Source organism: Panthera uncia, assembly GCF_023721935.1.
Source record: "Panthera uncia isolate 11264 chromosome D3 unlocalized genomic scaffold, Puncia_PCG_1.0 HiC_scaffold_8, whole genome shotgun sequence".
NCBI classification, from domain to species: Eukaryota; Metazoa; Chordata; class Mammalia; order Carnivora; family Felidae; genus Panthera; species Panthera uncia.
This window is the reverse complement of record NW_026057586.1, coordinates 37,187,155-37,214,362: the sequence shown is the minus strand read 5'-3', so window position 1 is coordinate 37,214,362 and position 27,208 is coordinate 37,187,155. Positions and strand designations below refer to the sequence as shown.

At 40.8% G+C, this 27,208-nt stretch overlaps 1 protein-coding gene across 1 annotated transcript; it reads left to right on the top strand.

Annotated features, from left to right (window-relative positions):
• Nucleotides 1-18,558: 18,558 nt before the first annotated feature.
• On the top strand, nt 18,559-26,810 carry ZNF397 (zinc finger protein 397). The gene is made up of 4 exons (XM_049620199.1): nt 18,559-18,622; nt 19,907-20,400; nt 20,671-20,794; nt 23,998-26,810. Exons 2-4 carry the CDS (start codon nt 19,987-19,989, stop codon nt 25,041-25,043), a joined length of 1,584 nt encoding a protein of 527 aa, XP_049476156.1. The 5' UTR covers nt 18,559-18,622; nt 19,907-19,986; the 3' UTR covers nt 25,044-26,810.
• The last annotated feature ends 398 nt before the right edge of the window (nt 26,811-27,208 follow it).

The following is a 27,208-nucleotide window of genomic DNA, read 5'->3' as shown; positions in this document are numbered from 1 at the left end:
AATTTAGAATAATAGTCATAAAATTAATCGCTGGGCTTGAAAACAGTATAAAGGACAGCAGAGAATCTATTGCTACAGAGATCAAGGGACTAAGGAACAGCCAGGAGGAGCTAAAAAATGCTATTAATGAGCTGCAAAATAAAATAGAGATGACCACAGCTCGGATTGAAGAGGTAGAGGAGAAAATAGGTGAACTAGAACATAAAATTATGGAAAAAGAAGAAGCTGAGAAAAAGAGAGATTAAAAAAATCCAGGAGTATGAGGGGAAAATTAGAGAACTAAGTGATACACTAAAGAGAAATAAGGTATGCATAATTGGTATTCCAGAGGAGGAAGAGAGAGGGAAAGGTGCTGAAGGTGTACTTGAAGAAATAATAGCTGAGAACTTCCCAGATCTGGGGAAGGAAAAAGGCATTGAAATCCAAGAGGCACAGAGAACTCCCTTCAGACGTAACGTGAATCGCTCTTCTGCACGACATATCATAGTGAAACTGGCAAAATACAAAGATAAAGAGAAAATTCTGAAAGCAGCTAGGGATAAACGTGCTCTAACATATAAAGGGAGACCGATAAGACTAGTGACAGATCTCTCTACTGAAACTTGGCAGACCAGAAAGGAGTGGCAGGAAATCTTCAATGTGATGAACAGAAAAAATATGCAGCCGAGAATCCTCTATCCAGCAAATCTGTCATTTAGGATAGAAGGCGAAATAAAGGTCTTCCCAAACAAACAAAAACTGAAGGAATTCGTCACCACTAAACCAGCCCTACAAGAGATCCTAAGGGGCATCCTGTGAGACAAAGTACCAGAGACATCGCTACAAGCATGAAACCTACAGACATTACAATGACTCTAAACCCATATCTTTCTATAATAACACTGAATGTAAATGGACTAAATGCACCAACCAAAATACATACAGTATCAGAATGGATAAAAAACAAGACCCATCTATTTGCTGTCTACAAGAGACTCCTTTTAGACCTGAGGACACTTTCAGATTGAAAGTGAGGGAATGGAGAACTATTTATCATGCTACTGGAAGTCAAAAGAAAGACTTATATCAGACAAATTTGACTTTAAATTAAAGGTTGTAACAAGAGATGAAGAAGGGCATTATATAATAATTACTGGATCTATCCATCAAGAAGAACTAACAATTACAAATGTCTATGTGCCGAATACGGGAGCCCCCAAATATATAAAACAATTACTCACAAACATAAGCAACCTTATCGATAAGAATGTGGTAATTGCAGGGGACTTTAATACCCCACTTACAACAATGGATAGATCATCTAGACACATGGTCAATAAAGAAACAAGGGCCCTGAATGATACATTGGATCAGATGGACTTGACAGATATATTTAGAACTCTGCATCCCAAAGCAAAAGAATATACTTTCTTCTCGAGTGCACATGGAACATTCTCCAAGATAGATCACATACTGGGTCACAAAACAGCCCTTCATAAGTATACAAGAATTGAGATCATACCATGCATAGTTTCAGACCACAATGCGATGAAGCTTGAAATCAACCACAGGAAAAAGTCTGGAAAACCTCCAAAAGCATGGAGGTTAAAGAACACCGTACTAAAGAATGAATGGGTCAACCAGGCAATTAGAGAAGACATTAAAAAATATATGGAAACAGATAAAAATGAAAATACAACAATCCAAACGCTTTGGGATGCAGTGAAAGCAGTCCTGAGAGGAAAATACATTGCAATCCAGGCCTATCTCAAGAAACAAGAAAAATCCCAAATACAAAATCTAACAGCACACCTAAAGGAAATAGAAGCAGAACAGCAAAGACACCCCAAACCCAGTATAAGAAGAGAAATAATAAAGATCAGAGCAGAAATAAACAATATAGACTCTAAAAAAACCTGTAGAGCAGATCAATGAAACCAAGTGTTGGTTTTTTGAAAAAATAAACAAAATTGACAAACCTCTAGCCAGGCTTCTCAAAAAGAAAAGGGAGATGACCCAAATAGATAAAATCATGAATGAAAATGGAATTATTACAATCCCTCAGAAATACAAGCAATTATGAGGGAATACTATGAAAAACTATATGCCAACAAAGTGGACAACTGGAAGAAATGGACAAATTCCTAAATACCCACACGCTTCCAAAACTCAATCAGGAGGAAATAGAAAGCTTTAACAGACCCATAACCAGTAAAGAAATTGAATCAGTTATCAAAAATCTCCCAACAAATAAGAGTCCAGGACCAGATAGAAAGGGAAGGAAAACTTCCAGACTCATTCTATGAAGCCAGTATTACTTTGATTCCTAAACCAGACAGAGACCCAGTAAAAAAAGAGAACTACAGGCCAATATCCCTGATGAATATGGATGCAAAAATTCTCAATAAGTTACTAGCAAATCGAATTCAACAGCTTATAAAAAGAATGATTCACCATGATCAAGTGAGATTCATTCCTGGGATGCAGGGCTGGTTCAACATTCACAAATCAATCAACGTGATACATCACATTAATAAAAGAAAAGATAAGAACCATATGATCCTGTCAATCGATGCAGAAAAAGCTTTTGACAAAATTCAGCATCCTTTCTTAATAAAAACCCTCGAGAAAGTCGGGATAGAAGGAACATACTTAAACATCATAAAAGCCATTTATGAAAAGCCCACAGGTAATATCATCCTCAATGGAGAAAAACTGAGAGCTTTCCCCCTGAGATCAGGAACACAAGAGGGATGTCCACTCTCACCGCTGTTGTTTAACATAGTGTTGGAAGTGCTAGCATCAGCAATCAGACAACAAAAGGAAATCAAAGGCATTAAAATTGGCAAAGATGAAGTCAAGCTTTCACTTTTTGCAGATAACATGATATTATACATGGAAAATCCGATAGACTCCACCAAAAGTCTGCTAGAACTGATACATGAATTCAGCAAAGTTGCAGGATACAAAATCAATGTACAGAAATCAGTTGCATTCTTATACACTAATAATGAAGCAACAGAAAGACAAATAAAGAAACTGATCCCATTCACAATTGCACCAAGAAGCATAAAATACCTAGGAATAAACCTAACCAAAGATGTAAAAGATCTGTATGCTGAAAACTATAGAAAGCTTATGAAGGAAATTGAAGAAGATATAAAGAAATGGAAACACATTCCGTGCTCATGGGTTGGAAAAATAAATATTGTTAAAATGTCAATACTACCCAAAGCTATCTACACATTCAATGCAATCCCAATCAAAATTGCACCAGCATTCTTCTCGAACCTAGGACAAGCAATCCTAAAATTCGTATGGAACCACAAAAGGCCCCGAAGAGCCGAAGTAATTTTGAAGAAGACCAAAGCAGGAGGCATCACAATCCCAGACTTTAGCCTCTACTACAAAGCTGGAATCATCAAGACAGCTTTGTATTGGCACAAAAACAGACACGTAGACCAATGGAATAGAATAGAAACCTCAAAACTAGACCCACAAAAGTATGGCCAACTAATCTTTGACAAAGCAGGAAAGAACATCCAATGGAAAAAAGACAATCTCTTTAACAAATGGTGCTGGGAGAACTGGACAGCAACATGCAGAAGAATGAAACTAGACCACTTTCTTACACCATTCACAAAAATAAACTCAAAATGGATAAAGGACCTGAATGTGAGACAGGAAACCATCAAAATCCTGGAGGAGAAAACAGGAAAAGACCTCTCGGACCTCAGCCGCAGCAATTTCTTACTTGACACATCCCCAAACGCAAGGGAATTAAAAGCAAAAATGAACCACTGGGACCTCATGAAGATAAAAAGCTTCTGCACAGCAAAGGAAACAATCAAAAAAACTAAAAGGCAACCAACGGAATAGGAAAGGATATTTGCAAATGACATATCGGACAAAGGGCTAGTATCCAAAATCTATAAAGAGCTCACCAAACTCCACACCCGAAAAACAACCCAGTGAAGAAATGGGCAGAAAACATGAATAGACACTTCTCTAAAGAAGACATCCAGATGGCCAACAGGCACATGAAAAGATGCTCAACATCGCTCCTCATCAGGGAAATACAAATCAAAACCACATTCAGATATCACCTCACGCCAGTCAGAGTGGCCAAAATGAACAAATCACGAGACTATAGATGCTGGAGAGGATGTGGAGAAACGGGAACCCTCTTGCACTGTTGGTGGGAATGCAAACTGGTGCAGCCACTCTGGAAAACAGTGTGGCGGTTCCTCAGAAAATTAAAAATAGACCTACCCTATGACCCAGAAATAGCACTGCTAGGAATTTACCCAAGGGATACAGGAGTACTGATGCATAGGGGCACTTGTACCCCAATGTTTATAGCAGCACTCTCAACAATAGCCAAATTGTGGAAAGAGCCTAAACGTCCATCAACTGATGAATGGATAAAGAAATTGTGGTTTATATACACAATGGAGTACTACGTGGCAATGAGATATAATGAAATATGGCCCTTTGTAGCAACGTGGATGGAACTGGAGAGTGTGATGTTAAGTGAAATAAACCATACAGAGAGAGACAGATACCATATGTTTTCACTCTTATGTGGATCCTGAGAAACTTAACAGAAACCCATGGGGGAGGGGAAGGGAAAAAAAAAGAGGTTAGACTGGGAGAGAGACAAAGCTTAAGAGAGTCTTAAAAACTGAAAACAAACTGAGGGTTGATGGGGGGTGGGAGGGAGGGGAGGGAAGGTGATGGGTACTGAAGAGGGCATCTTTTGGGATGAGCACGGGGTGTTGTATAGAAACTAATTTGACAGTAAATTTCATATATTACAAAAACAAAAAACAAAAATAAAACATTAAAAAAAAGAAATCTGACAATATTAAACTGGAGTTTAAGTTTTTATTATGGGGACATAAATTGAAGTCCATATATGTCAGCTGTAAACTACTGAAGAATGTTTGCTCTAATATGCTTACTATTTTCCATAATCCAAACTGGGGTTTGAAGTCTCTCCTCTAAGCTCCCAAAGCACTCTGCATATACTGTACCTTATTCTGTTTTTCTAGAATTCTGTTGCCACCTCTGCATCACCCTCTAGATGGGTTTCCAGAGGGCAGACCCTGGGTCTTTGATTCACTGCACTAGTCACAGAACCTAGTAGACTTCTTGGCTCAGCGGTGTTAAATAAACATTGGTTTATTAAGTATCAAAAATGTAGGTGTTGTAGGCACAGATTTTATTTATTAATGACATTTGAAATATGCCACTTTTCCATTTAGGCCAAAGTTACTTCATTTTCATATATGCCATCACTTTTAAAAAAGTGATGACAGGTTTACAAAACTGAATAAGCATAAGATAAATCACACCTTAAGCGTTTCGCTATGAAACTTTCCAAGGCTAATTATTTTTTCTTCATACAACTCAAAAGTGGGTGTTTTAGAATTTACTCTGCTACAGTACCTTTGTATTCATGAAAGTCTGGGCCAAGTGTTCCAGATTATTTGGTTCCTTGGGCTGTTATATTATTTTTCCTTATAAAGAAAAGGATGAATCCGTTAGATATTGAAAATCTAAATTTTCTATGTTCTGGAAGTATTAAATGTTAGTGGGAATGAGAAAGGATACTGCTGTCTCCCTCGGATCCTACTGTAGCTCTGCCCTGCATTATCTGGCCAACAGGTGGCAGCATGCTCCAGGGAAAAGTCTCAAGAATCCTGTGACTGTTTTTCCGCAATATTTGGCAGTAGTACTGCCAAAGTACTAAACTGCGGATAAACAAAAATCTATTTATTCTACTGGGTCCAGCCAGATTGTATTTCCACATCTATAAGTAATTTAAGGTTGCATCCATTTTACAACTGGATCCGGTATCACCACTATTGCCAACTATCACTTGTTAACTCACAACAAGTGTAACACAACACAAACTAACAAGATTCCTGCAAAGCCAGAGAGATAAACAAACAAGGGGAGCGTGGGAAATAAGAAATGGACAACTGTTTGAATATTCTGAAATGCTTCTAACATGCACATGATGACCTTTCTAATAAACATGATTAATAGGTGATATACTTTACTGTTTATACTATTAACCCTTCATATATAACTACATTATTCTCATAGATACTAACAATAATAATACTATCAACTACAAAAACTAGTGAGGATTTTAAGGTCGATTAGTTTACTCATTCTTTGTGCAAGTAAACACTTCAGTAAAAATAGAGGTATCTATCCTGTGGCATAAGAACTTCTATTTAGATGAGCATTCAACAACTTCATATATTTTATTATACCTGTAGGATTTTACTAGCATGTGATCCTTTTACAGACTAATAAAATTATAGTAAAATGTTGGGCAAGTTAGGTTTTAAAAATTAACACTTGTTTGAATTTATTTTTGGTTGGTTTGATTAGATTCAGTCATTAGCAGAATGCATTCACTTGTGTGCTTTCGTAACATTTCCTTCTCCCATGTTGTCATGCTTACTTACACAAACTGGTAATACTATCCTTGATTTTAAAGCTTTAAGAGATCCTGACATGTTCTCTATTTAAAGGGTTACTACTTGAGTCCCTGGTTTCCATGCAGTTTCCTAGGAGACTGAGAAAATCGGTTGCTATTTTTTTTTAATGTTTATTTATTTTTGAGACAGAGAGAGACAGAGCATGAATGGGAGAGGGTCAGAGAGAGAGGGAGACACAGAATCTGAAGCAGGCTCCAGGCTCTGAGCTGTCAGCACAGAGCCCGACGCGGGGCTCGAACTCACGGACCGTGAGATCATGACCTGAGCCGAAGTCGGGCGCCTAACCGACTGAGCCACCCAGGCACCCCTCAGTTGCTATTTAAACACAAAACAGTTTAGTTTAGACTAAACTTGCTTAGCTGCACATAATTTACTCTAGACTTGTTTAAAATTATGTAAAGGAGTAGCCACTATGCTTAGAAATGTGTTGAGTATGAATCGGTTTATGACCTTGAATTTCAAAGGAAACAGAGACTTGTATAGCAGATCATCCACTCATTGTGATGGTAGCACAGCACTGGGAGAAGCGCACTTACCATCATTCCAGGTCTACCGAATAGTTCATTGAGTTGATAAGTGCAGGACCAATGGTTAGATCTTTCTGTACTCCAGTCTACCCCAATCGTATGCAAACAGTCCAGACATTTGTTCAATGCGTGTCAAAGTGAGGATAACAATGGTGATGGTAGTAGTTTGGTTTGCTAAGAAATCAAACAAAGGAAATTTACCAAAGAACTAAATGGTAATAAAAACATTTAAGGATAATTTCAAAAAATAAGTACTTTCAATTTAATAATATGTTCAAGTGTTTTGCAGGTCCAAGGAATACTATTATGAATAAGTTAAGAGGAGCAAATGATAACAGAGCCCTTCCTAAGGGCTGAGCGAGCCTTCACAGGGAAATAACCTATACATTGTCCTTGAAGGATGCTGAAGATTTCAACCAAAAGCTCAATGTTATTAAAGTCAGGACAAGGGCAAAGAAATTAAACAATAGCAGGAGAGAAATGGAACATGATTTTGGTGTCCAAGTACACAGGTAGGTAATATCAGTCAGGAGAAAGATGCTAAATGAAGTGGTAAAATTTTGCACCTTATATTCTGAGGATACAGCAAGGCAGCAAAGACTTACAAATAGGATGATTACATAATCAGATTCATGTCAAGATTCCGGCAGCAACCTGAAAGATGCATTGGAATAAGAGGGCAGATAGGAATCAAGGAGATTAAGAATCTATTTACAAGAAAGACAAAGGCCTGAATTGAAACCGTGGAAAGGTAAAGACAACAAATTTGAGCTATTTCAGATGGTAATTCAATAGGACCACAGTTTAAAAATTACCAATTTTCCCCTATACTGGTCCTAAATTTCTGGTTAGTCATGACATTATGAGGTGTTTAAAAAAAAAAAAAAAGTGGGGGTGGAAGTTAAAGTAAGGCAATTACTCTATTATAATTCCACAATAACAATTCATTATCAATAAGATTAAAAATAAAGGAAGGTAGTTGAATTGGAATTGGCTGTGTGAATGTTGAGGCATTGTTGGACTATTCACCAATACTGGAATTGATGTTCATACAAACCAGGAATTAAGATTTGGGGCTTTGTAGATGTAATATTGTGATGTAACAAGCAATCAATACCTGGTCTTCATCCCTGGTTCCTGGCACAGAGCTCCTAAAACCCTTGGGATTTTCTGAGTGGTAGGAGTGAGAGAAGAGTTTTGTTATTCACAGTAAGCCCCTTTCAAGTATACTTGAGTATATATGCTAATGAGATGGAACACGAGGGCTGGTTGCCAGAGGAACCAACCACCTGATTAGAAAATTGGAATTTTCAGTTTTGCACTCTACTTCTAACCTCCAGGAAAGGGAGAGGATACTAGAGATCGAGTTAATCATCAGTGGTCAATGATTTAATCAATCATAGCTATGAAATGGGACCTCCAAAGGAACCTAAACAAAGGCATTAAGAGACTCCAGGTTGGTGACACAACCCAAACTGTAGGGACAGAAGCTCTGGCACCCAGGACTCTTCCCGACTTCACCCTAATAGCTCTTCATCTGGCTGTTCATTTGTATTCTTTACAATAAAAACCAACAATAGTAAGTAAAGTGTTCCCCTCAATTTCTGTGAGCTATCATAACAAATTATCAAACCTTTGGGGGGCTGTGGGAACCTCCACTGTGTAGCCAGGTTGGACCAAAGCATGGGTAAGCTGGTAACCCACTACTTGTGATTGGCATCTGAAGTGAAGTGACAGTCTTCTGGGGCTGAGCCCTTCACCTGCAGGGCCCGTGCCAGCTCTGAGCAGCTAGCGTTAGAATGGACTGAATTGTGAGACTCCAGTTTTGGAACTGGAGAACCGCTGGATGTGGGGAAACCCACACATTTGGTATCAGAAGTCTTATGAGTAAAGAAACAGTTTTCCTTTAGTAGACAAGTCAGGAATGGAAAAACAAACATGGGGATCATTTATGCACAAATAGAGTGAAATCATTTCTTGTAGATGAACTATATATGAAGAGAGGAGTGTTGAACGTGAGCTGGGCAGAAGCCTGTATAAAGGAAGTAGGTACAAAAGAGGAGCTAGCTAGGCAAAGTGTGGAGGGAGCAGTAGAGTGGGAGAAAAAGATAGGCTGTCCACAGTGACAAATGCTACTGTTCAGAATGGATAAGGATTCAAGAGCCAACTTCGAGGTACTGGCAGTTACAAGGTCACTACCTTCAAAAGTTCAACATTAGAGGAATGGTATCAGGAAACTGGATTGTGTTAGGATGAGTAATGATTAAGCATGTAGCCTTATCTCTATATCCCCATAATTTCCAAAAACTCATACTTTAGTGTAAAAGTAAATTACACTAATTTACTAATTGTGCAGCACATTAAGAAAGTGCAAAAAATGTGATAGCTTTGGCTCTTAAAGAGACAAGCATTATCAGTCTCAAATGTCACTGAAAAGAACACTTCCATTTCCCCCAACAGCAATGTCCAAACTATATTTTTTGTTTTTAATGACTTTTATAATGTACTTAGAGCATAAGAACCAAAAGTAGAGATGGTAATAAATCACCACATCCAGTGTGAAATAAATCCCAAACTTGCAAATCAAAGGATAAAAACAGACACTCCAAAGAAAACAATATTTTATCTTTAATCTGTTTTTTACAGAATTAAATAGCATTCTTTCATCAATCTTAATCCTAGTGTCCCTTAATTCATTTACTAAAAACACAAAGGGGCACCTGGCTGGCTCAGTTGGTAGAGCATGCAACTCCTGATCTTGGGGTTGTAAGTTCAAGCTCCATGTTGGGTGTAGAGATTACTTAAAAATAAAATCTTAAAAAAAATTTTTTTAATTAAAAATAAAAAACAAACTAAACAAACTAAAGTTCCTGCTCCTGCTTTGACTCTAAGAGTAGATAGGACACCGGTTATATTAAATTGAACTCCAATTCAAACCTTTGTCAAGTACTCCATGCTATCCCCTTAGAAGAAAGGAACAAAACCATTTTCAAAAGTAAATATATAAAGAATCCATCAATGAAAACATATTTTCTCCTGTTTTATCATATCTTCCTGGAGGAAGAGAAAACTAAAATTCATCTGCCCTAATTTTCCTCTCAAAAGGCAATTTTGAAGGGATTTGTCAAAACAACCTATTAGGTTTGCAACCCAGGCCATCAGACAGTAAACACAAAAACCCAAGCAAATGAAATCTGGTCATAATGGCCCTTCCGTGGTCAAGTGGCTCAATTTCCCACTTCAAGGTAAAACCACTTGGACATCTTCACCACCACCAAACCACCAACCCCACCACTTTTCTTCTCCCCTAAACGCTTTCACTTAATGTAAACATCAGGCCTCTGGGCAGCTAAGGATTTCCCTCTACAACATGATCATGCTCACTGGGCTATGGTGTTTCTGATTTATTATTTTTTTCTTTAATGAACTTATAATGCTTATGTGACAAGGGAAAAAAAGCTTTTATTGTTTAAATAGTTCACTCAAGTCACACCAATAGGCCCCAGTCGACATCTTAGAACAGGAATCCCAGTAGACTACAAAGTCTATAAAGACAAAAATGAGGGATTTTGGTGGGTTTTAATCTCTGCTGTATGCCCAGCACCTAAAGCAGGCTCTGGTACATGTGGAAATTTGGACATAATTGTTTCAAGAGTGGATCAGAATCTACATATGTCTGACTCTGAAGTCTACATTCTGCCACATCAGTTTCCCAAATTAATTTGATACTAAGAATCATCTGAGGTATTTGTCAAAAACAAATTCCTAGAACCCTCCCTCAAGGTTGTAACTGAAGGCCTAGAAATGTGTATTTTTAACAAAGACCCTAAATAATTCTTACCATCGGACAAATCCAGACTTACAGTACTGTTGTTTCTTCTAGCCTCCACATTCTCCTCACCAATGCAATTCCTCCTCCCCAAATACCTCCAATACACATTCATCAAGCACTGTTCTGAGTGTATTTATTCACTTGATGCTCACAACTTTATGAAGTAGGTAAGTACCATCACTTTGCCTGTTTTTTTACAACAGAAGAGTAAAGATTAGAACATTTAAGAAGCTTGCACAAGGTCACAGAGCTAACAACAGAGAGAGCAGGGATTCAAACCCAGTGTTGCTCCAGAAACCAAACTCCTAACCATTATGTTATTCTGCCCATTCCCACTGGTCCCATCCTCCCCAAAGTACTGGCCCCAAATGTCCCTTTGGGTACCCATTTCTACTCCTGGTGATGAAAGTCATCTTGTGGTCTCTGTATAAGTGATCACAAATTTCAAACTGGTAGACCACATAAAGGAAGTCCTACAAAAAGATATTCAATGGGATCTCTTTAATATCACCCAAAGAAGTTGCCACTTAAAAGTTATTACCTGCAGCAGTACAATCCTAAGCATAAAAGCATAATATAATGAATTTTTAAAAGCAAAACAAATCCATGGAAATGCAAGCTGGTGCAGCCACTCTGGAAAACAGTATGGAGTTTCCTCAAAAAACTAAAAATAGAACTACCTTACGACCCAGCAATTGCACTACTAGGCATTTATCTAAGGGATACAGGTGTGCTGTTTCGAAGGTACACATGCACCCCAATGTTTATAGCAGCACTAACAACAATAGCCAAAGTATGGAAAGAGCCCAAATGTCCATCGATGAATGAACAGATAAAGAAGATGTGGTGTATGTATACAATGGAGTATTATCAGCAATCAAAAAGAATGAAATCTTGCCATTTGCAACTACGGGGATGGAACTGGAGGGTATTATGCTAAGTGAAATTAGTCAGAGAAAGACAAAAATCATATGACTTCACTCATAAGGACTTTAAGAGACAAAACAGATGAACATAAGGGAAGGGAAACAAAAATAATATAAAAACAGGGAGGGGGACAAAACAGAAGAGACTCATAAATACCGAGAACAAGCGGAGGGTTATGGGAGGGGTGTGGGAGGGCGATAGGCTAAATGGATAAGGGGCACTAAGGAATTTACTCCTGCAATCATTTTTGCACTATATGCTAATTAATTTGGATGTAAATTTAAAAAAATAAAAAATAAAACAAGTTAAAATAAATTTTAAAAAAAGCAAAACAAATCCAGAAAAGGTAAGCAAATTAGGTTGCACCCTCTGAAAAGTATTTTGAAACAATGTATTTGGCCTTCAAGGGGCCTGAACATTGGGCAGTATATAAACTGGTCAGTCATTTACCACCATGCTGCCTGACAAGATTAAAAATTAATTTTTCATTAGGCACTGTCAGAGAGAAACCAATGGGTATTCTATGAATTCACTGTACTGTAAAAAATTCAAGTAAAACCTACGTTTCCTCCTAACTGATCACTATGACAGGGGCACCTGGTTGGCTCAGTCGATGGAGCAGGAGACTCTTTATCTCAGGGTTGGGGGTTTGAGCCCCACGTTGAGTGTACAGATGACTTCATAAAATCTTTAAAAAATTAAAAATAAATGATTGCTACAACAAAAGAATTTAGGCAAATATTACAACCAAGGCAACCAAATTAGATTCTTAACATGTTCACTTTCTCACAAATAACAGTTAAAATGAAATGAGGTGAATGTCTTTTAGTACCCAAGTCCTACAGCTTTTTTTTAAAAAGCTTTCTCTCCAGACTCTCATGATCCTGTCCACAAAACCATTAGAAAATGTTTCACTCTGCTTCTTTAGCTAAGTTGTTCATTTTATTACTCATCCTCCATGCACTTTGAAAGGCATCACCTTTCCCCTTGCCTCATCTTAGAATTTATCTCTACTGGATCACCCTAAGGCAGAACAGAGTCCTAACAGAACCACTTTCTGAAGTGGCTGACTGGATTAACAGCCAGGATGAGATCTGTCATTGTGGTTAACCTGAAAAGGAAGGGAAAAGAGTAAAACAGGAAAGAGTCCGCCTGTAGCTTTAACTCTGTTCCAGGCACAACAAGTGCATGGATGTACCTCATGAGCAACCCCAAGGGCTTTGACATTGCTGCAAAGAGAAACAACTTAGTAAATAAGGCCTTTGTTTACTGTTGTGGGTACTACAAATAAACACTGTTTTATTCTGTTAATACATCTATTATCTGTCTGCAAAAAATACAAAGCTAAACTGGTGACATCATGGTACCAGTAATAGAATATACAGTGTAATAAGCATTTTTGATATTTCTGTGACTGATGATTTGGCATCTTGGAGTCACAGTGTCATGCTAACAGTCCAAAGATTCTTTTGTTTTTTATTTATTTACTTATTTATTTTTACAAACACCTCCACCGTCAGGCACTCTGAAATCTCTTACAGACCCTCCAACCACAGGCCTCAACCAGGTGTTTTGCTCTCTGCTCAGTAGGGAAAATCCCCCCCAGCTACTTCCCAGCACTATAAAAAAAAAAAAAAAAAAAAAAAATTGGCTCTAGTTCTCCCTCCACCCCTGATTCTCCCTGTGAGTAACCCCACTGACCCCATGTGGCATGCAGTGCCTCCCATCCCCTAGAGACTTGTAAAAAACTTTTTCAAAGGCAGTTGTCACTGTGTCTGTCCTCTTACTATAGTTGATTAAAATAAATCTTGGGTTCAAACGGTCTAACCATATTATCCAAAATTTTCCTTTCTGAAAACTTGCCGTCTTTGAACCCTTCAGATACATATTACTAGTTTTAGCACTGTTAAAAGATAAACTGAGGTAGACGAAAATTTTGAGGGGTTTTTTTGAGCAAACGTCAATGCGAACCAGGCAGGGCCAAGCTGACAATGGCTAGGGGCAATCCACCAGCAGGAGCGAAGGGAAAGGGCTTCTAGCACAGACACAGGAGCAAATCAAGGAAATTCTGATTGGCTATTGCTGATCTTGTTGCCTTACTTGAGAACCCTGTTAGCTGTTTGTGATTAGCTGTTGTTAAGTGTCAAGTTCTTGATTTCGAGGCTTTTAAAGTCATCCACTCTAACTTAGGTGTTGGTTTGCTTCCCCAGGCTGCTAAGGGGTTAGAGTCACCTTAGTGGCTCCTTGTTTAATTACCATAATAGCAATTACTGTAGCTCTCTTGTAAGTTTGTAGGCCAGGCCGTACTGTAGAGACAACATGGAAACAACCCCTTATGGAGTTTATATTCTAGGAGTTATAGTGGTAAGTGAAGTGTGAAGCGTATCTTTTATTTCATGTGAATCCCTCACTTTTCTTACCAGAGTTTCACATATACTAACGTTCAATAATATGTGCAGAATAAGGGAATGATCCATTTGCCTTAAGCATCAGAGGCCATTTTCTTTATTCTTTATTATTGAATAGTGGTTTACAGAGACTTAAAAATTTGTTTTAATATTTACTTTTGAGAGAGAGAAAGAGAGCACACACTGGCAAGCAAGGGAGGGGCAGAGAAAGGGAGAGAAAAAGAATCCCAAACAGGCTTCATCTGTACTTTCAGCTTAACTGGGGGCTCAAACCCACAAACCATGAGATCATGACCTGAGCTGAAATCAAGAGTCAGACACAACCCAATGAGCCACCCAGGTGCCCAAAGAGACTTTAAGTTTGTTAATTTATTTTGAGAGAGAACAAGTGAGCAACCAGAGGAGGGGCAGAGAGAGAGAGAAAGAGAGAGAATCCCAAGCAGGCTCCACACTCAGCTTGGAGCCTGATTCAGGGCTCAGTCTCATGACTGAGATCACGATCTGAGCCGATATCAAGAGTTAGACACTTAACCAACTGACCCACCCAGGAACCCCTACTTTCAAGGAGTTTATCTAGCTTGATAAAATTGAAAGAGAGCACTGTTGAATGTGATACAGTAATTCAGGCAGTTAAAATTTACTGAATAGCCTTACTCACCAATTACGGGTGTATGAACCAGGAGTGGGGCTTCACCAGATGCTGAATCTGCAACACCTTGATATTAGCCTTTCCAACCTGCAGAACAGTGAGAAATAAATTTCTGTTGTTTATAAGCCACTGAGTCTATGTGGTATTTTTGTTATAGCAGCCCAAACAGACTAAGACCTCATGGCTAAAGTTCTTAAGAATAGTAAGTTGCTATCCCACTGGGAATTTTAACCAAGCCCTATGCATTAGCTATAACTCTCGTCTACACCTCTTGCAGCTAAGTATTTGGTTTATCTTTTAAATATATGCACCATCTTATAAGGAATAACTAGAATTTCAATTTCTTTTTCTAGGTCTCACTTTCTTACCTATATAGGTGAATCAGCTTAGCTACTGCAGTAGACGCTGCTATTACACACTCAACATTCATCTGTTTATCCCCTTTTTCTGCCTCTTGGAAGGCAGACGAGAGTCAGTAAAGTATCCTCCAAACTGAGAAGGCACTTTGAGACCAGAAAAATGACACAAGCCACCCCGTGACCTTTACAGACTCTTACGGTAATTTACAGGGAGAATCAGGCAGACAGATGATCCGAAGCCCTGTTCAGCTATCCCCCACTAAGTCTGGCTCTTAATCCCTAGCTTCTATAGAGCAAAGGGCATGAGGGGTGAGGTCATAGGGTAGTTATCTCAAGTGGTGTCACCTGTGCACCAGTTCTAGCTCTACTAGTTTTCTAAAGTGGAAACTTCTGTGCATCCCTTTAGGGACAATTAGGAGAAGCCTTCCCACATTCAGGTCAGAGCATGCATCAATCTCCAAGGGGCCTGAAACATGTAGCCCCAAGGGAGGTCACTGTGAGGACATCAACAGCATGGAGGGCCAAAGACGGAATCAGTGTTCTCAGCACACCTACACTGCCTTAACATTTCTGCCTTTTTAACATAACCTAATTTTGTTTACCTTCCCCACATTGTCTTTCAGGAGAGACTGGCCCCTCCTCATACATGGGATATGAATTTCAATTGGCCTGAGCCCATCATGGATGCCTCACCACTTTTTGGTGATAGGCACAGACAGTTGAAGCACTTTTAACTAATAAGAGAAGAAATCTGCTGGGGGGGGGAAAGTCGTCATTAGTCTTAAAAGGGGGCAGAACAGGGACTCCTGGGTGGCTCAGTCGATTAAGCATCTGACTCTGGGTTTCAGGTCAGGTCACGATCTCATGGTTCGTGGGATTGAGACCCAGGTCAAACTCTGTGCTGACAGTGCAGAGACTATGTGGGATTCTCTCTCTCTCTCTCTCTCTCTCTCTCTCTCTCTCTCTCTGTCTCTCTCTCTCTCTCTCCCTCCCTCCCTCCCTCCCTCCCTCTCCCATTATAAATAAATAGAGGCATAACATAAGGGTGTTCTCTTTTTCTGCTCTGGATATTATCTGTAATCTGAAACTAAGGTAGTCATTTTAAGACCATAAGGAAAGCCAGACTGGAAAACAGTCCAACACACTTAAAAATGCAGAACAGGGACACCTGGATGGCTCAGTCAGTTGAGCATTCATGAGCTCGGGTCATGATCCCAGGGTGGTGGTATTGAGACTCATGTCAGTCTCCATGCTGAGCACAGAGCCTGTTTGAGATTCTCTCTCTCCCTCTGCCCCTCTCCTCTGCTTGTGCTCTCTAACAATAAAAAAAAAAACTCTTTTAACTTTAAAAACAATGGCAGAGCAAAAAGAGGGAAGGGACCTGGGTCCTCGACAATATTGTCAAGCCCTATTTACCACATTTGGTTGGTTCACAGCCAATCCCAGGGATGGCCTTACCTTCACACATGGAGCTATGTGGGATAATAAAAAGGCTTAACCAGTAAGGACATTTAGTAAGGTTTTCTATTACTGCAGTTAAAAGCATTCCTTCTCTCTTTCAACAGTTTCACTCCTAAGTTCCACTCCTACTTCTCCATGTAAGTAATTGTGGTAGACTGGACTCAAGGGTAATGTCCTTCTATGTTCAAGCTGCTCCTCCTATTAAAAGGTGGAGTCTATTTCCCCTTCCCATGAGTCTAGTCCTTCTGCCAACAGAATACCGCAGAAGTGGGACGCCTCAGTGGCTCAATTGGTTACGCATCCACCTTCAGCGCAGGTCACGATCTCTTGGCTCCTGAGTTCAAGCCCCACATCCAGCTCTGTGCTGACAGCTCAGAGCCTGGAGCCTGCTCCTGATTCTGTCTCTCTCTCTCTCTCTCTCTCTCTCTCTCTCTGCCCCTCTCCCACGGGCACTGTTTCTCTCTCACAAAAATAAATAAACATTAAAAAAAAAAAAAAAAGAATACCGCAGAAGTAATGTAATGCCAATTCCAAACCTAAGTCTTAAGAGAACTAGCCTGTTGCCTTTCTTCTTCACTCTGTTGGAAGCCCTGCACCATATAAAGTGCTAAACTCGTTAGGGTAAGCTCCCGAATGATGAGAAACTACATGGAGAGAGGTTTTATGGAGAATCAAGTAACTCCAGCACCAAGGTCACAGCAATGTGAGTGAAGTCTTCCTGGACTCTCTGGTCTCCATCAAGCCATGCAGGCTGCCACCCCATAAAGCATGAGCTAGCCATCTCTGCTAAGCCCTCCCTGAATTCCTGACCACAGAATTGTGAGCAATAAAACACCTGCTGTTTTATCTATGCAGGAACAGATAACTGAAACATATGGTAATATTTGTTCTCTTAATTGATAAAATTACCAGTTGGTTCACAATGATTAAGAACTAAAAGCTAATTATTTTTCCCCAAATATGTGCGTCCTAATTGTGTTAGCTCGCAAAAGATATTTCGAACTATGCATCACCTTGTGCCAAAATTCAAAAAATAAATACAAGAAAAATATTTGTAAAAACTGAGAGTTGATATCATTAGCAAGTAAAACAAATTCTTGCAAGTTTGAAGAAAAATAGTAACACCTCAATTTAAAAAATGGGAAAAGCCATTTCCTTGAAGAACCATAAATGGTCAATAAACATGAGAGGGAAATACCTTAATCCCAAATTCACTAATCCAAATGAAACTGAAGTTGAAACAACATGAAGCATCATTTTTCATCTACTAAATGGCCAAGAAAAATTTAAACACTAAGTCTTAATGCCTGGTGGGTTCCAGTGAAAAAATGGGAAAACCCTCCGTTACAGTCGCAGAGCCTGGGACGCCAGTCTTCTTGAACTACGGGGACTCGGGCGTCTGTGTTCACGCGCTGCTTGACTTTGGGCACTGTCTATAGCTGTACAGTGGGCATAATAAAGCCACGGCACAGAGCTGCTGTAAGGCAAAAATGATATGCATACGGAAGAGCAATAGAAATGGTTACTTTTTGTCTGGCTTGTTCATCCACGTGTTTATTTTTGTCGGAGATACTGGAAACGCACTGGAATTACAGAAAAATCCTAACACTTTTCTGGAAAACTGCAGGGGAGATGATAGGATGTGGTGGCGGTGAGAGGTCAGGGTAGGAGGCAGCCAAGGCTGGAAGCAGCGCCCTCCCTCGTAAGGCAACCTCTCAGAAAGACGCCCGCCCGCCGACTCATTCACACCCGGGCCTCGACGCTACGCGGGGCTCCCGGCCGGAGGGAAGGCGATGGGAACGAAGGATCCACGGCGCTGATTGGCTGCCTGTGAGCACGGGGCGGGGTGCACGGAGGCTCCCGAGGTTGCGCGAGCGGAAGGCCTCGGGCGCGCACTTCCGGTCTTTGTGGCTGGCCGCTTGGAGTCGGCGGCTTGCTCCCTGGCCGCTGCTGGGCTTCGTGGTGAGGGACTCGGGCCCCGAGCGGAGGGAGGGCGGGGATGGGGTGGGCCCGCCGCCCGGGCGGCGGGCGCAAGGTGAACGAGCCCTGCTCCCAGGCCTGTGCGTCCCCGGGTCGCGACCCCTTGTCCGGGCGGCGTTTCTGAGCGTCCTGGGGACCAGAGGAGGCCACCTTAGGCCCTTGCTTTCCAGCAGAGAGGGCAGTTACTCCCCCACCCCGTGACTTCGCCAATGCTGAAGTTTAACCGGGATACAAACATATACAGGCTAATGCGGCTGGGCTGGCTTAATAAACCTAAATGTTAACCTAAATACTTATAATCTCTAAAGTTACTGGTACTGTTAGGATCAAATTGTAATTGATTTGTCCTGCTGTTTCAAGGGCATACCCTCCTATGGATATTCACCCATCCCTAGAATCAGGTCATGTGTGACCTCTATCATAAAATTTAATACATAATTATCTGTTCGCGTATTTTTCTCTAAATGTTTTCTCCCGTATATTCTAAGTTTTAGAACGGAGATTGACGTTTTTGCTGATTTTGTGTCTCCGTGACAATTGATATCTTTTTGAACACACAGTAAACGTTTTAACAAACATTTCTTGGTTAATTCCTCTGTAGATTAATTTACTCACAAGCGAAAACCTTTGTATTCTTAAGCCTGGCTCACGACAGAGCCCATGGTAAGTGTCTCTGTGTTTGTTGAAGAAATGCATTGAAAACCAAATTTGATCAAATGGCAGTTACCAAAAAGTGTTTTTATTTAAATCAACTTCTGTTCAATATGATTTTTTAAATCAACTTCTGTTCAATATGATTTTTTTAAATGTTGTTACTACCGCAAATGAAAATATTATTTGCCATAGCTAGAGGGTAACTAAAAATAAAATTTTAAAAACCAGTATTATTAAATCCTAGCTAGATACAGTTACCCTTGGAAGTCTGAGGCTTATACTTCATTAAAAAGGGAATTCTGCAAGTTTTACAAAGACAGATTTTTTTTTTCCTATACCATCAGGATTGAAAGAAAATTGAAAAGGAAATTTCTCAGTATGTGATTCATGTTAATATTGCATTCTTTTGCTTCTAAAATAATTTCTTAGGGCATTAGTGGTAGAAATTCCACTATGGAAGACAAATGGGATGAGTGACTTTTAGTTTGTTACTTGATTATTTAGTTATAGTCTCAAATTTCTTCCCTTTCATGACTGATATTTATTATAAATCTTAGAGTTTTTTTTTTTTTTTTTTCACTGCTAAGTTAACAGTGCTTTTGTATCTTTCAGGCAAGAAGAAATTACTCAAAGAAACTGTGAAGTACAGTACTCAGTTGTGGTGAGCTTTTGGCTAAGCTGTTCAAGCCAAAATGGCTGTGGAATCCAGAGCAGTTTCAACCCTGGTACCTCAGAATCCTCAGGAACAAGAACTAATACTAGTGAAAGTAGAAGAAAGCTTTTCCTGGGGTCAGAAGTTTAAGCAGAGTGCGAGTACCCGATCCTGCCAAGAATTGTTTCGCCAGCAATTCAGGAAGTTTTGCTACCAGGAGACACCTGGACCCCGGGAAGCTCTGGGCAGACTCCAGGAGCTTTGCTATCAGTGGCTCATGCCAGAGTTGCACACGAAGGAGCAGATCCTGGAACTGCTGGTGCTGGAGCAGTTCCTGAGCATCCTGCCTGAGGAGCTGCAGATCTGGGTTCAGCAACATAGCCCAACAAGCGGCGAGGAAGCTGTGACCCTATTGGAAGATTTGGAGAGGGAATTTGATGATCCAGGGCAGCAGGTGGGAACAGGGAGATGTGGTATGTTGTGAGAAGAGAAATTTACAGACTGATGCATGTAGCATCCTCATGGCAGTGGGATGAACATTTATCTCTACTGAACCATACCTTGAAGTGACTACTGTGCCCATACCTATCCCTGTCCTTAAATAGGTCTTTTTTTTTCCCCTGTTGCTCATCCCTGGGGATGTCATTGACCTCTTTCAGATTTTTACTAAGCATTTTCCCTAGGGAGTTTCTCACAAAATTAACCATGTTTTAACTGATTTCAGGGACCAGCAGTGCCATGGAAGGATCTGACATGTCTTGGAACATCCCAAGAGTTAACAGACATCCCACTCCAACCTTTAAAGACACAGCTGAAACCCTGGGAACCTTGCCTTTCCCCCAAAAGTGGTAAGAAAATAGAAACTCACCTGGGAACTATTATCAGGCGTCTGGTTTTGAGGATACAGAATTAATTGGATTTTACAAACATGCCACATGTGAGCCTCCCCTTTATTACTCTGGACCAGAGGTATTCACTTCAGCAGCTTTGTATTTACTAACCCTCAGGAAGTGCAGTCAGTCCTTCTTGTGTCAGTTTCCCTGGCATTTATTCATTTACTCCTTGGTTATATAACTTAATAGGGTGCTAATACATGTCTGCTACTGTGGTAGGCACTGGGTCTCTGCCTCAAGGAACTTTTACATCTAGATGGGGTGGAAAAGTGAAAAGGCAATTGCAATATAGTATAGTAAATTCTAGAATAAAAGTGGGCTTTAGGTACTGTGGGGGCACATACGAACACACCTAACCCAACCTTAGAGGTTCAAGGAGTACTTCTCAGAGGAGGAGACATCTGAGCTAAGATTTGAACAATGAGTAAGGAGAAAACTAGGTAAATAGGGTGGGAGTTTTTCCCATCCTAAAGGGAAAAACTTTTTCTACTCACACACTTCTGACACTGGACGTGTGGGGGTTTTCCTTCACATTAAGCAACACTAATTCTGACACACCAGAATTAGGGCCGACCCTACAGGTTAAAGTTTCAGTCCCACAAGGCTGCCTCCCTTCCTCCCCGCCGCCACCTCGGCTTGTAATGAATCCCCAGGTTACCCACCCTTCTTTCCGATTTGGCTGCAATTCAGACATCACATGACCACCTCCTCAGGTTTCATAATTTGCCGTAATAGCTCACAGAACTCAGGGAAACACCTTGCTTACCATTACCAGTTTATTATAAAGGACACAGGTGAACAGCCGTATGAAGAGGTACTTCAGGCAAGATCCAGAAGGGTCCTGAGCACAGGAGCTTCTGTCCCTGGGGAGTTAGAGGTTCACCACTGTCATGGCACTTGGATGCGTTCATCATCCTGGAAGCTCTCTGAACCGCTTTGTTTAAGGTTTTCATAGAAGTTTCATTACATAGGCATGGTTGATTAGATCATTGGCCATTGGTTAACTGAATGTCCAGCCCCTCTCCCTGGAGGTCAGGAGGCAGAGCTGAAAGTTCTAACCTTCTAATCATATAGTTGGTTCCTTTGGTAGCCAGCCCCTACCCTCCAGGAGTTACCTCACTAGCATAAACTGAGGTACTGGTTGATAGGGGCTTATTATGGGTAACAAAAGACACTCTTCTCACCTCTACCACTTAGGAAAGAAGTTGCAAGGGTTTTTAAAGCTCTGTGCCAGGAGCTGAGGATGAAGACCAAATATATATTTCCTATATTATAATATCACACAAGCAAAGGCCACAAAGTCCTGAAGGTGGGAAAATAAAACCCATTCTGGGAATTGCAAGTGATTCAATTTAACTTGAGAGAATTCATAGGGGAGAAATGGTGAGACATAACCAGAGAGAAAAAGGAGACCCAGGTTGTGAAAACTTGTGAGACATCTTAAGTAGTTTGAAGAAGTGCAGTGGAGCACAGTTGAAAGGTTTTGGACAAGGGAGTAGTTGATTGGATTTGTGCTTTAGAATCTAGCTGCAAAGTGGAGAATGGATTAGAGGAAGGCGAGAGTGGAGTCCTGTTAGAAACTGTTGTAATCTAAATGGCCACAGTGAATAAATTAAGATGTATTACAGTGAGAGATGGGGACAATCAAAGCTGTCTCTTGACCAGCATTTTAAGTTGCATTGCAGTAGCTGGTCGTGGTTAAAAGTGGAGAATGTGGGAAAGGAGTTGAGGATGATACTCAGGTTTTAGTCTTGAACAGCTTGGTTAATGATGGTGCTATTCATGTAAATGGGAAAATATAAGGGAAAAAAATATACCTGATGATGTGTTTAGCCATTTGGGGGCTTGTGAGATATTCACAAGTAATATCCCAGTTAACACTGGATATGATAGTCTAGAGTTTAATAGGGAGAACTGGGATAGAACTGGGGCCCTGGGGAGACATTAGCTTATAACATAAGTAGTGATTGAAACCTGGGTGGTAGACAGTTTGTAGAGCGAGGACACATGAGAACCCAGAACAGCATCTGAAGGACCTTGTGTTTGAGTGACTGACCTTGAATCTAAGGAACAGCCCCCAGAAATCAGGCTAACATAACCGGAAGAGAAACGTCTCTAGAGGAAGGTGTGGTCCCAGTGTCAGTGCTACAGGGAAGCCAACTAAATAAGATCCAGAAAGTATTTACTGGATTACGCATCTATGATGTTGGTGACCTTGATGAGAGAAGCATGGTGGGGAGGGGGTACACAGGTGAGGCAGAAACCAGATTGCAGAACAGAGATGAGTAAGGCTAACTCTTTCAAGAAGCTTTACTCTGTGGGCACCTGGATGGCTCAGTTGGCTGGGCATCCCAACTCTTGATTTCGGCTCAGGTCATGATCTTGCAGTTCATGAGATTGAGCCCTGCGTGGGGCTCTGCTCTGAACGTGGAGGCTGCCTGGGATTCTCTCTCTCCCTCTCCCACTGCCTCTCCCCTGCTCATGCGCATGTGTGTGCAAGTGCTCGCTCTCTCGCTGTCTCTCTTTAAATAAAAAGCCCATCAGCTTTACACCGAATGGAAGTGAGGTTGCATGAAGGAGATGTGTAGGCAAGGAGCTTGATTTGAAAAAGATGAGAGGGGTGCCTGGGTGGCTCAGTCGGTTAAGCGTCCGACTTCAGCTCAGGTCACGATCTCGCAGTCTGTGAGTTCGAGCCCCGCGTCGGGCTCTGGGCTGATGGCTCAGAGCCTGGAGCCTGCTTCTGATTCTGTGTCTCCCTCTCTCTCTGCCCCTCCCCCGTTCATGCTCTGTCTCTCTGTCTCAAAAATAAATAAAAAACGTTAAAAAAAAAATTTAAAGAAAAAGATGAGAAATTTGGGCTTGTTTAAATGGTGATGAATGGGAGTCAGCAGATAGGTTGAAAATAATAGGAAAGGAATAGTAGGTAATTGATCAATTGAAGTTTCAGAGGAAGTAGGAAAGAATAAACTTCAAAGTGTAGATATAGGCGTTAGTTACTCGAAAGGAGGAGGGAGGGACCCTAGTATGGCCCGTTAAAGAAAGATATATGTGGACAGTGACCTCTTTTGTAAGGAGAAGCCTGTATTTCCTCTCACATGGAAAGTAGGTATTGAGAGTGGAGAAATAAAACAGTCTGTTTTTTGCTATTATCATTTCAGATTGTGAGAACAGTGAAACAGCAACAAAGAAGGACATTTCAGGAGAAAAGTCACAAGGACTTCCCCAGGAACCTTCATCTGGAGGAATTAGTGAACCTGAAAGCAATTTAGAGTGGCAACAAGGAAATGCTACAGGGGAGAAGTTAAGATCCCCTTCCCAAGGGGACAGCTTTAGTCAAGTAATCTTCACACACAAATCTCTGGGAAAGAGAGACCATCATGAGCCTCAAAGCAGCTTGATTCTAAGTACAAACTCTATAACTTACCAGAAAGTTCCTACAGAAGAGAGACCTTATAGATGTGATGTATGTGGGCACAGCTTCAAGCAGCATTCCTCTCTAACACAACATCAGAGAATCCATACTGGAGAAAAGCCCTATAAATGTAACCAGTGTGGAAAGGCTTTTAGTTTGAGGTCATATCTTATTATTCACCAGAGAATTCACAGCGGTGAGAAGGCATATGAATGTAGTGAATGTGGGAAAGCCTTCAATCAGAGCTCAGCCCTCATTAGACATCGCAAAATTCATACTGGTGAGAAAGCTTGTAAATGTAACGAATGTGGCAAAGCATTCAGTCAAAGTTCATATCTCATTATACATCAAAGAATTCACACTGGCGAGAAACCCTATGAGTGTAATGAGTGTGGGAAAACCTTTAGCCAAAGCTCAAAGCTTATTAGACACCAGCGAATTCATACAGGAGAGAGACCTTATGAATGTAATGAATGTGGAAAAGCTTTCAGGCAGAGTTCAGAACTGATAACCCATCAGAGAATACATAGTGGGGAGAAACCCTATGAATGTAATGAGTGTGGAAAAGCTTTCAGTCTGAGCTCAAACCTCATCAGACATCAGAGAATTCATAGTGGAGAGGAACCTTATCAGTGTAATGAATGTGGCAAAACTTTCAAAAGGAGCTCAGCCCTTGTTCAGCATCAGAGAATCCATTCTGGGGATGAAGCTTATATATGTAATGAATGTGGGAAGGCTTTCAGGCACAGATCAGTCCTCATGCGCCATCAGAGAGTCCACACTGTAAAGTAATTTGTGAATACAAGGAATGTTGTAAATATTTTGGTCAGATTTATATCTTTGTTAGTTGAAAGGGTTTACTTTGGAACAAGACTCCAGACTGGTAAACTACCAGATCTTGAGTCATTCTGACTTAAAGCAGCACTTCTCAATGCTACTGCAAATTGTCCTTTGAAAGCTTTTCCTGTGACTAATCAGAACAGCAGATGGAAGAATCACTGCTTCCAGCTTTTCTCTTACTATTAGGAATACTCAGGAGATAAGAAAAATGGGAATATAACATTGAAACCTCATTTTCCATGAAAATGTCACAAAGAGGGTACAGCAACCCAGGCTGTGTCACTGCACCTGATTGTCCACATACCAGGTTTGGGATATGGTGTGGACAATATGAGGGATGTTTTGCCTCAGGAATACAAAAAACTTACCAATTAAGAACAATGACAGGGCAGCAAGACAGATGGGGAAATAGTTCATCAGTGACTTACTGAGCCTGTGACAGCCCAGAAATGAGGTAGTGAAAGAATCCAAACTAATGTATCCAACAGCTATTTTTTGAGGGCCTGCTTTGTGCCAGGCACTAGGGATACAGTGGGAAAGAAGATAGTCTGTACAGTTTAATGGACAAGGAAGACAGGCAGTGATACGGTATAATCACTGCTGTGGGACATTAGGAGTACCTGAGTCAACCTTGGATCAGGGAGAGTTTCTGAGAAAAACGATGAAGGATGAGTAGAAGTTAGCCAGGAAAGTAGGCAGGCAGGCCAGGGAACAATATGCCCAGTAGAGGGAACAATAGACGAAGGTCAGGAAGAATGTCTGGCATATCTGAGAAATGAAAAGGCTGTTTTGTGTGGAGCATTCCTGTTGAGTTCCTTTTGGGGTGGAGTCATGTCTGCTAAGCATGGATGTAGCCAGAACCTGGTGAGCAGTGCTGGTAGTAAAACAGGAGCCAGTGGAGAAGCTTCTGTTACTGGACAAAACCTGGAGTTCTTGGACCACAGGGTAGAGGGAGCTGTCTTGGGCTTGTGTGAGCTGGGGGAAAGGGTTAATAACTATAGTTTCCTGGCCTGTAGGTTAAGCTAGACCTTGGGGGTGGGTGGGGTCAGAAAGAGCCTAGCCTAGTGGTTAAGAGGTTAAGCATCTGTTGGGAGTCCTGAATCTTCCCTTTCCTAAACAGAGGACTCCTGGTTCTTAAGACTGTCAGAGCTGCTGTCTGCGTCCTGCTAACTCCCAAGGCTCTGGGTCAGAAGCTGCTATGGCTACCACGTTTGTTTCTGGGGCTACACCCCCACATTTCTAGCGTACTCCCTTGGCTCAGGTGCTAAAAAATGTCAGTCGCCGAGTGACTGACCCCTCACAGGCACCTCACACATGTTCAGTTTTGTCTTATATCAGCAGTATTTCAGTCTTGTGAATTTTGTTAAGGACAATGGTAAAGGGAAGTAAACAACAGTCATGGTCCATCCAGAGACCACTCTGACAACCCATCCGGAAACGTATCCCTTGACTGGTGCTTCTCAGTGCAATGCAGAAAGGTGTCTAAGTTAGTGAGCAACAGAAAGTCGTGGTCAGAATACCTAACAGGTAAGAGGTCTAACATACCTTACCAAAAACAGAAATCTGTGGGAATCTGGAATCCTGTGCATAAGAAAATAATTTTCACAAGGATAAGCAGACAGCACTCCTGTTGGGGCATATGTAGATGAGCAGGTAATAACCAGGAAGAATGGCAGGTGGACTAAATGCCCATGCTTGGAGAGAGAATGTGAAGACAAAGGGATAGGATAACAAAGTAACATGGTAAGAGCTATTCATATTCAACTCTTAGGTTTCCTCTCAAGATGAGGACTCAAACTGAAAAGGGTAGGATAATTATTAAGTAGGAATTGATAAAACATATTACAAAAGGGAGAGATTGTTTATAAAGAGTTCTTAACATCAGTAAGAAACATAATAGGTACTTTGCTGAGGGCTTTGTATGTATGTATCTTTCTCCAACAGCTCATACCTTGCAGATGAGGAAGTGAAGGCTTAAGATCATGGGTTAGTCAGTATCCTATCGCTAAAAAGTGGTGAGGTCAGACTTTGAACCCAGGCAATAGGAATCCAGAACCTTTCTCTGGAGCCACTTACCTCTAGTATCTCCCCATGAAAAAGTCCCAGTAGAAAAGATT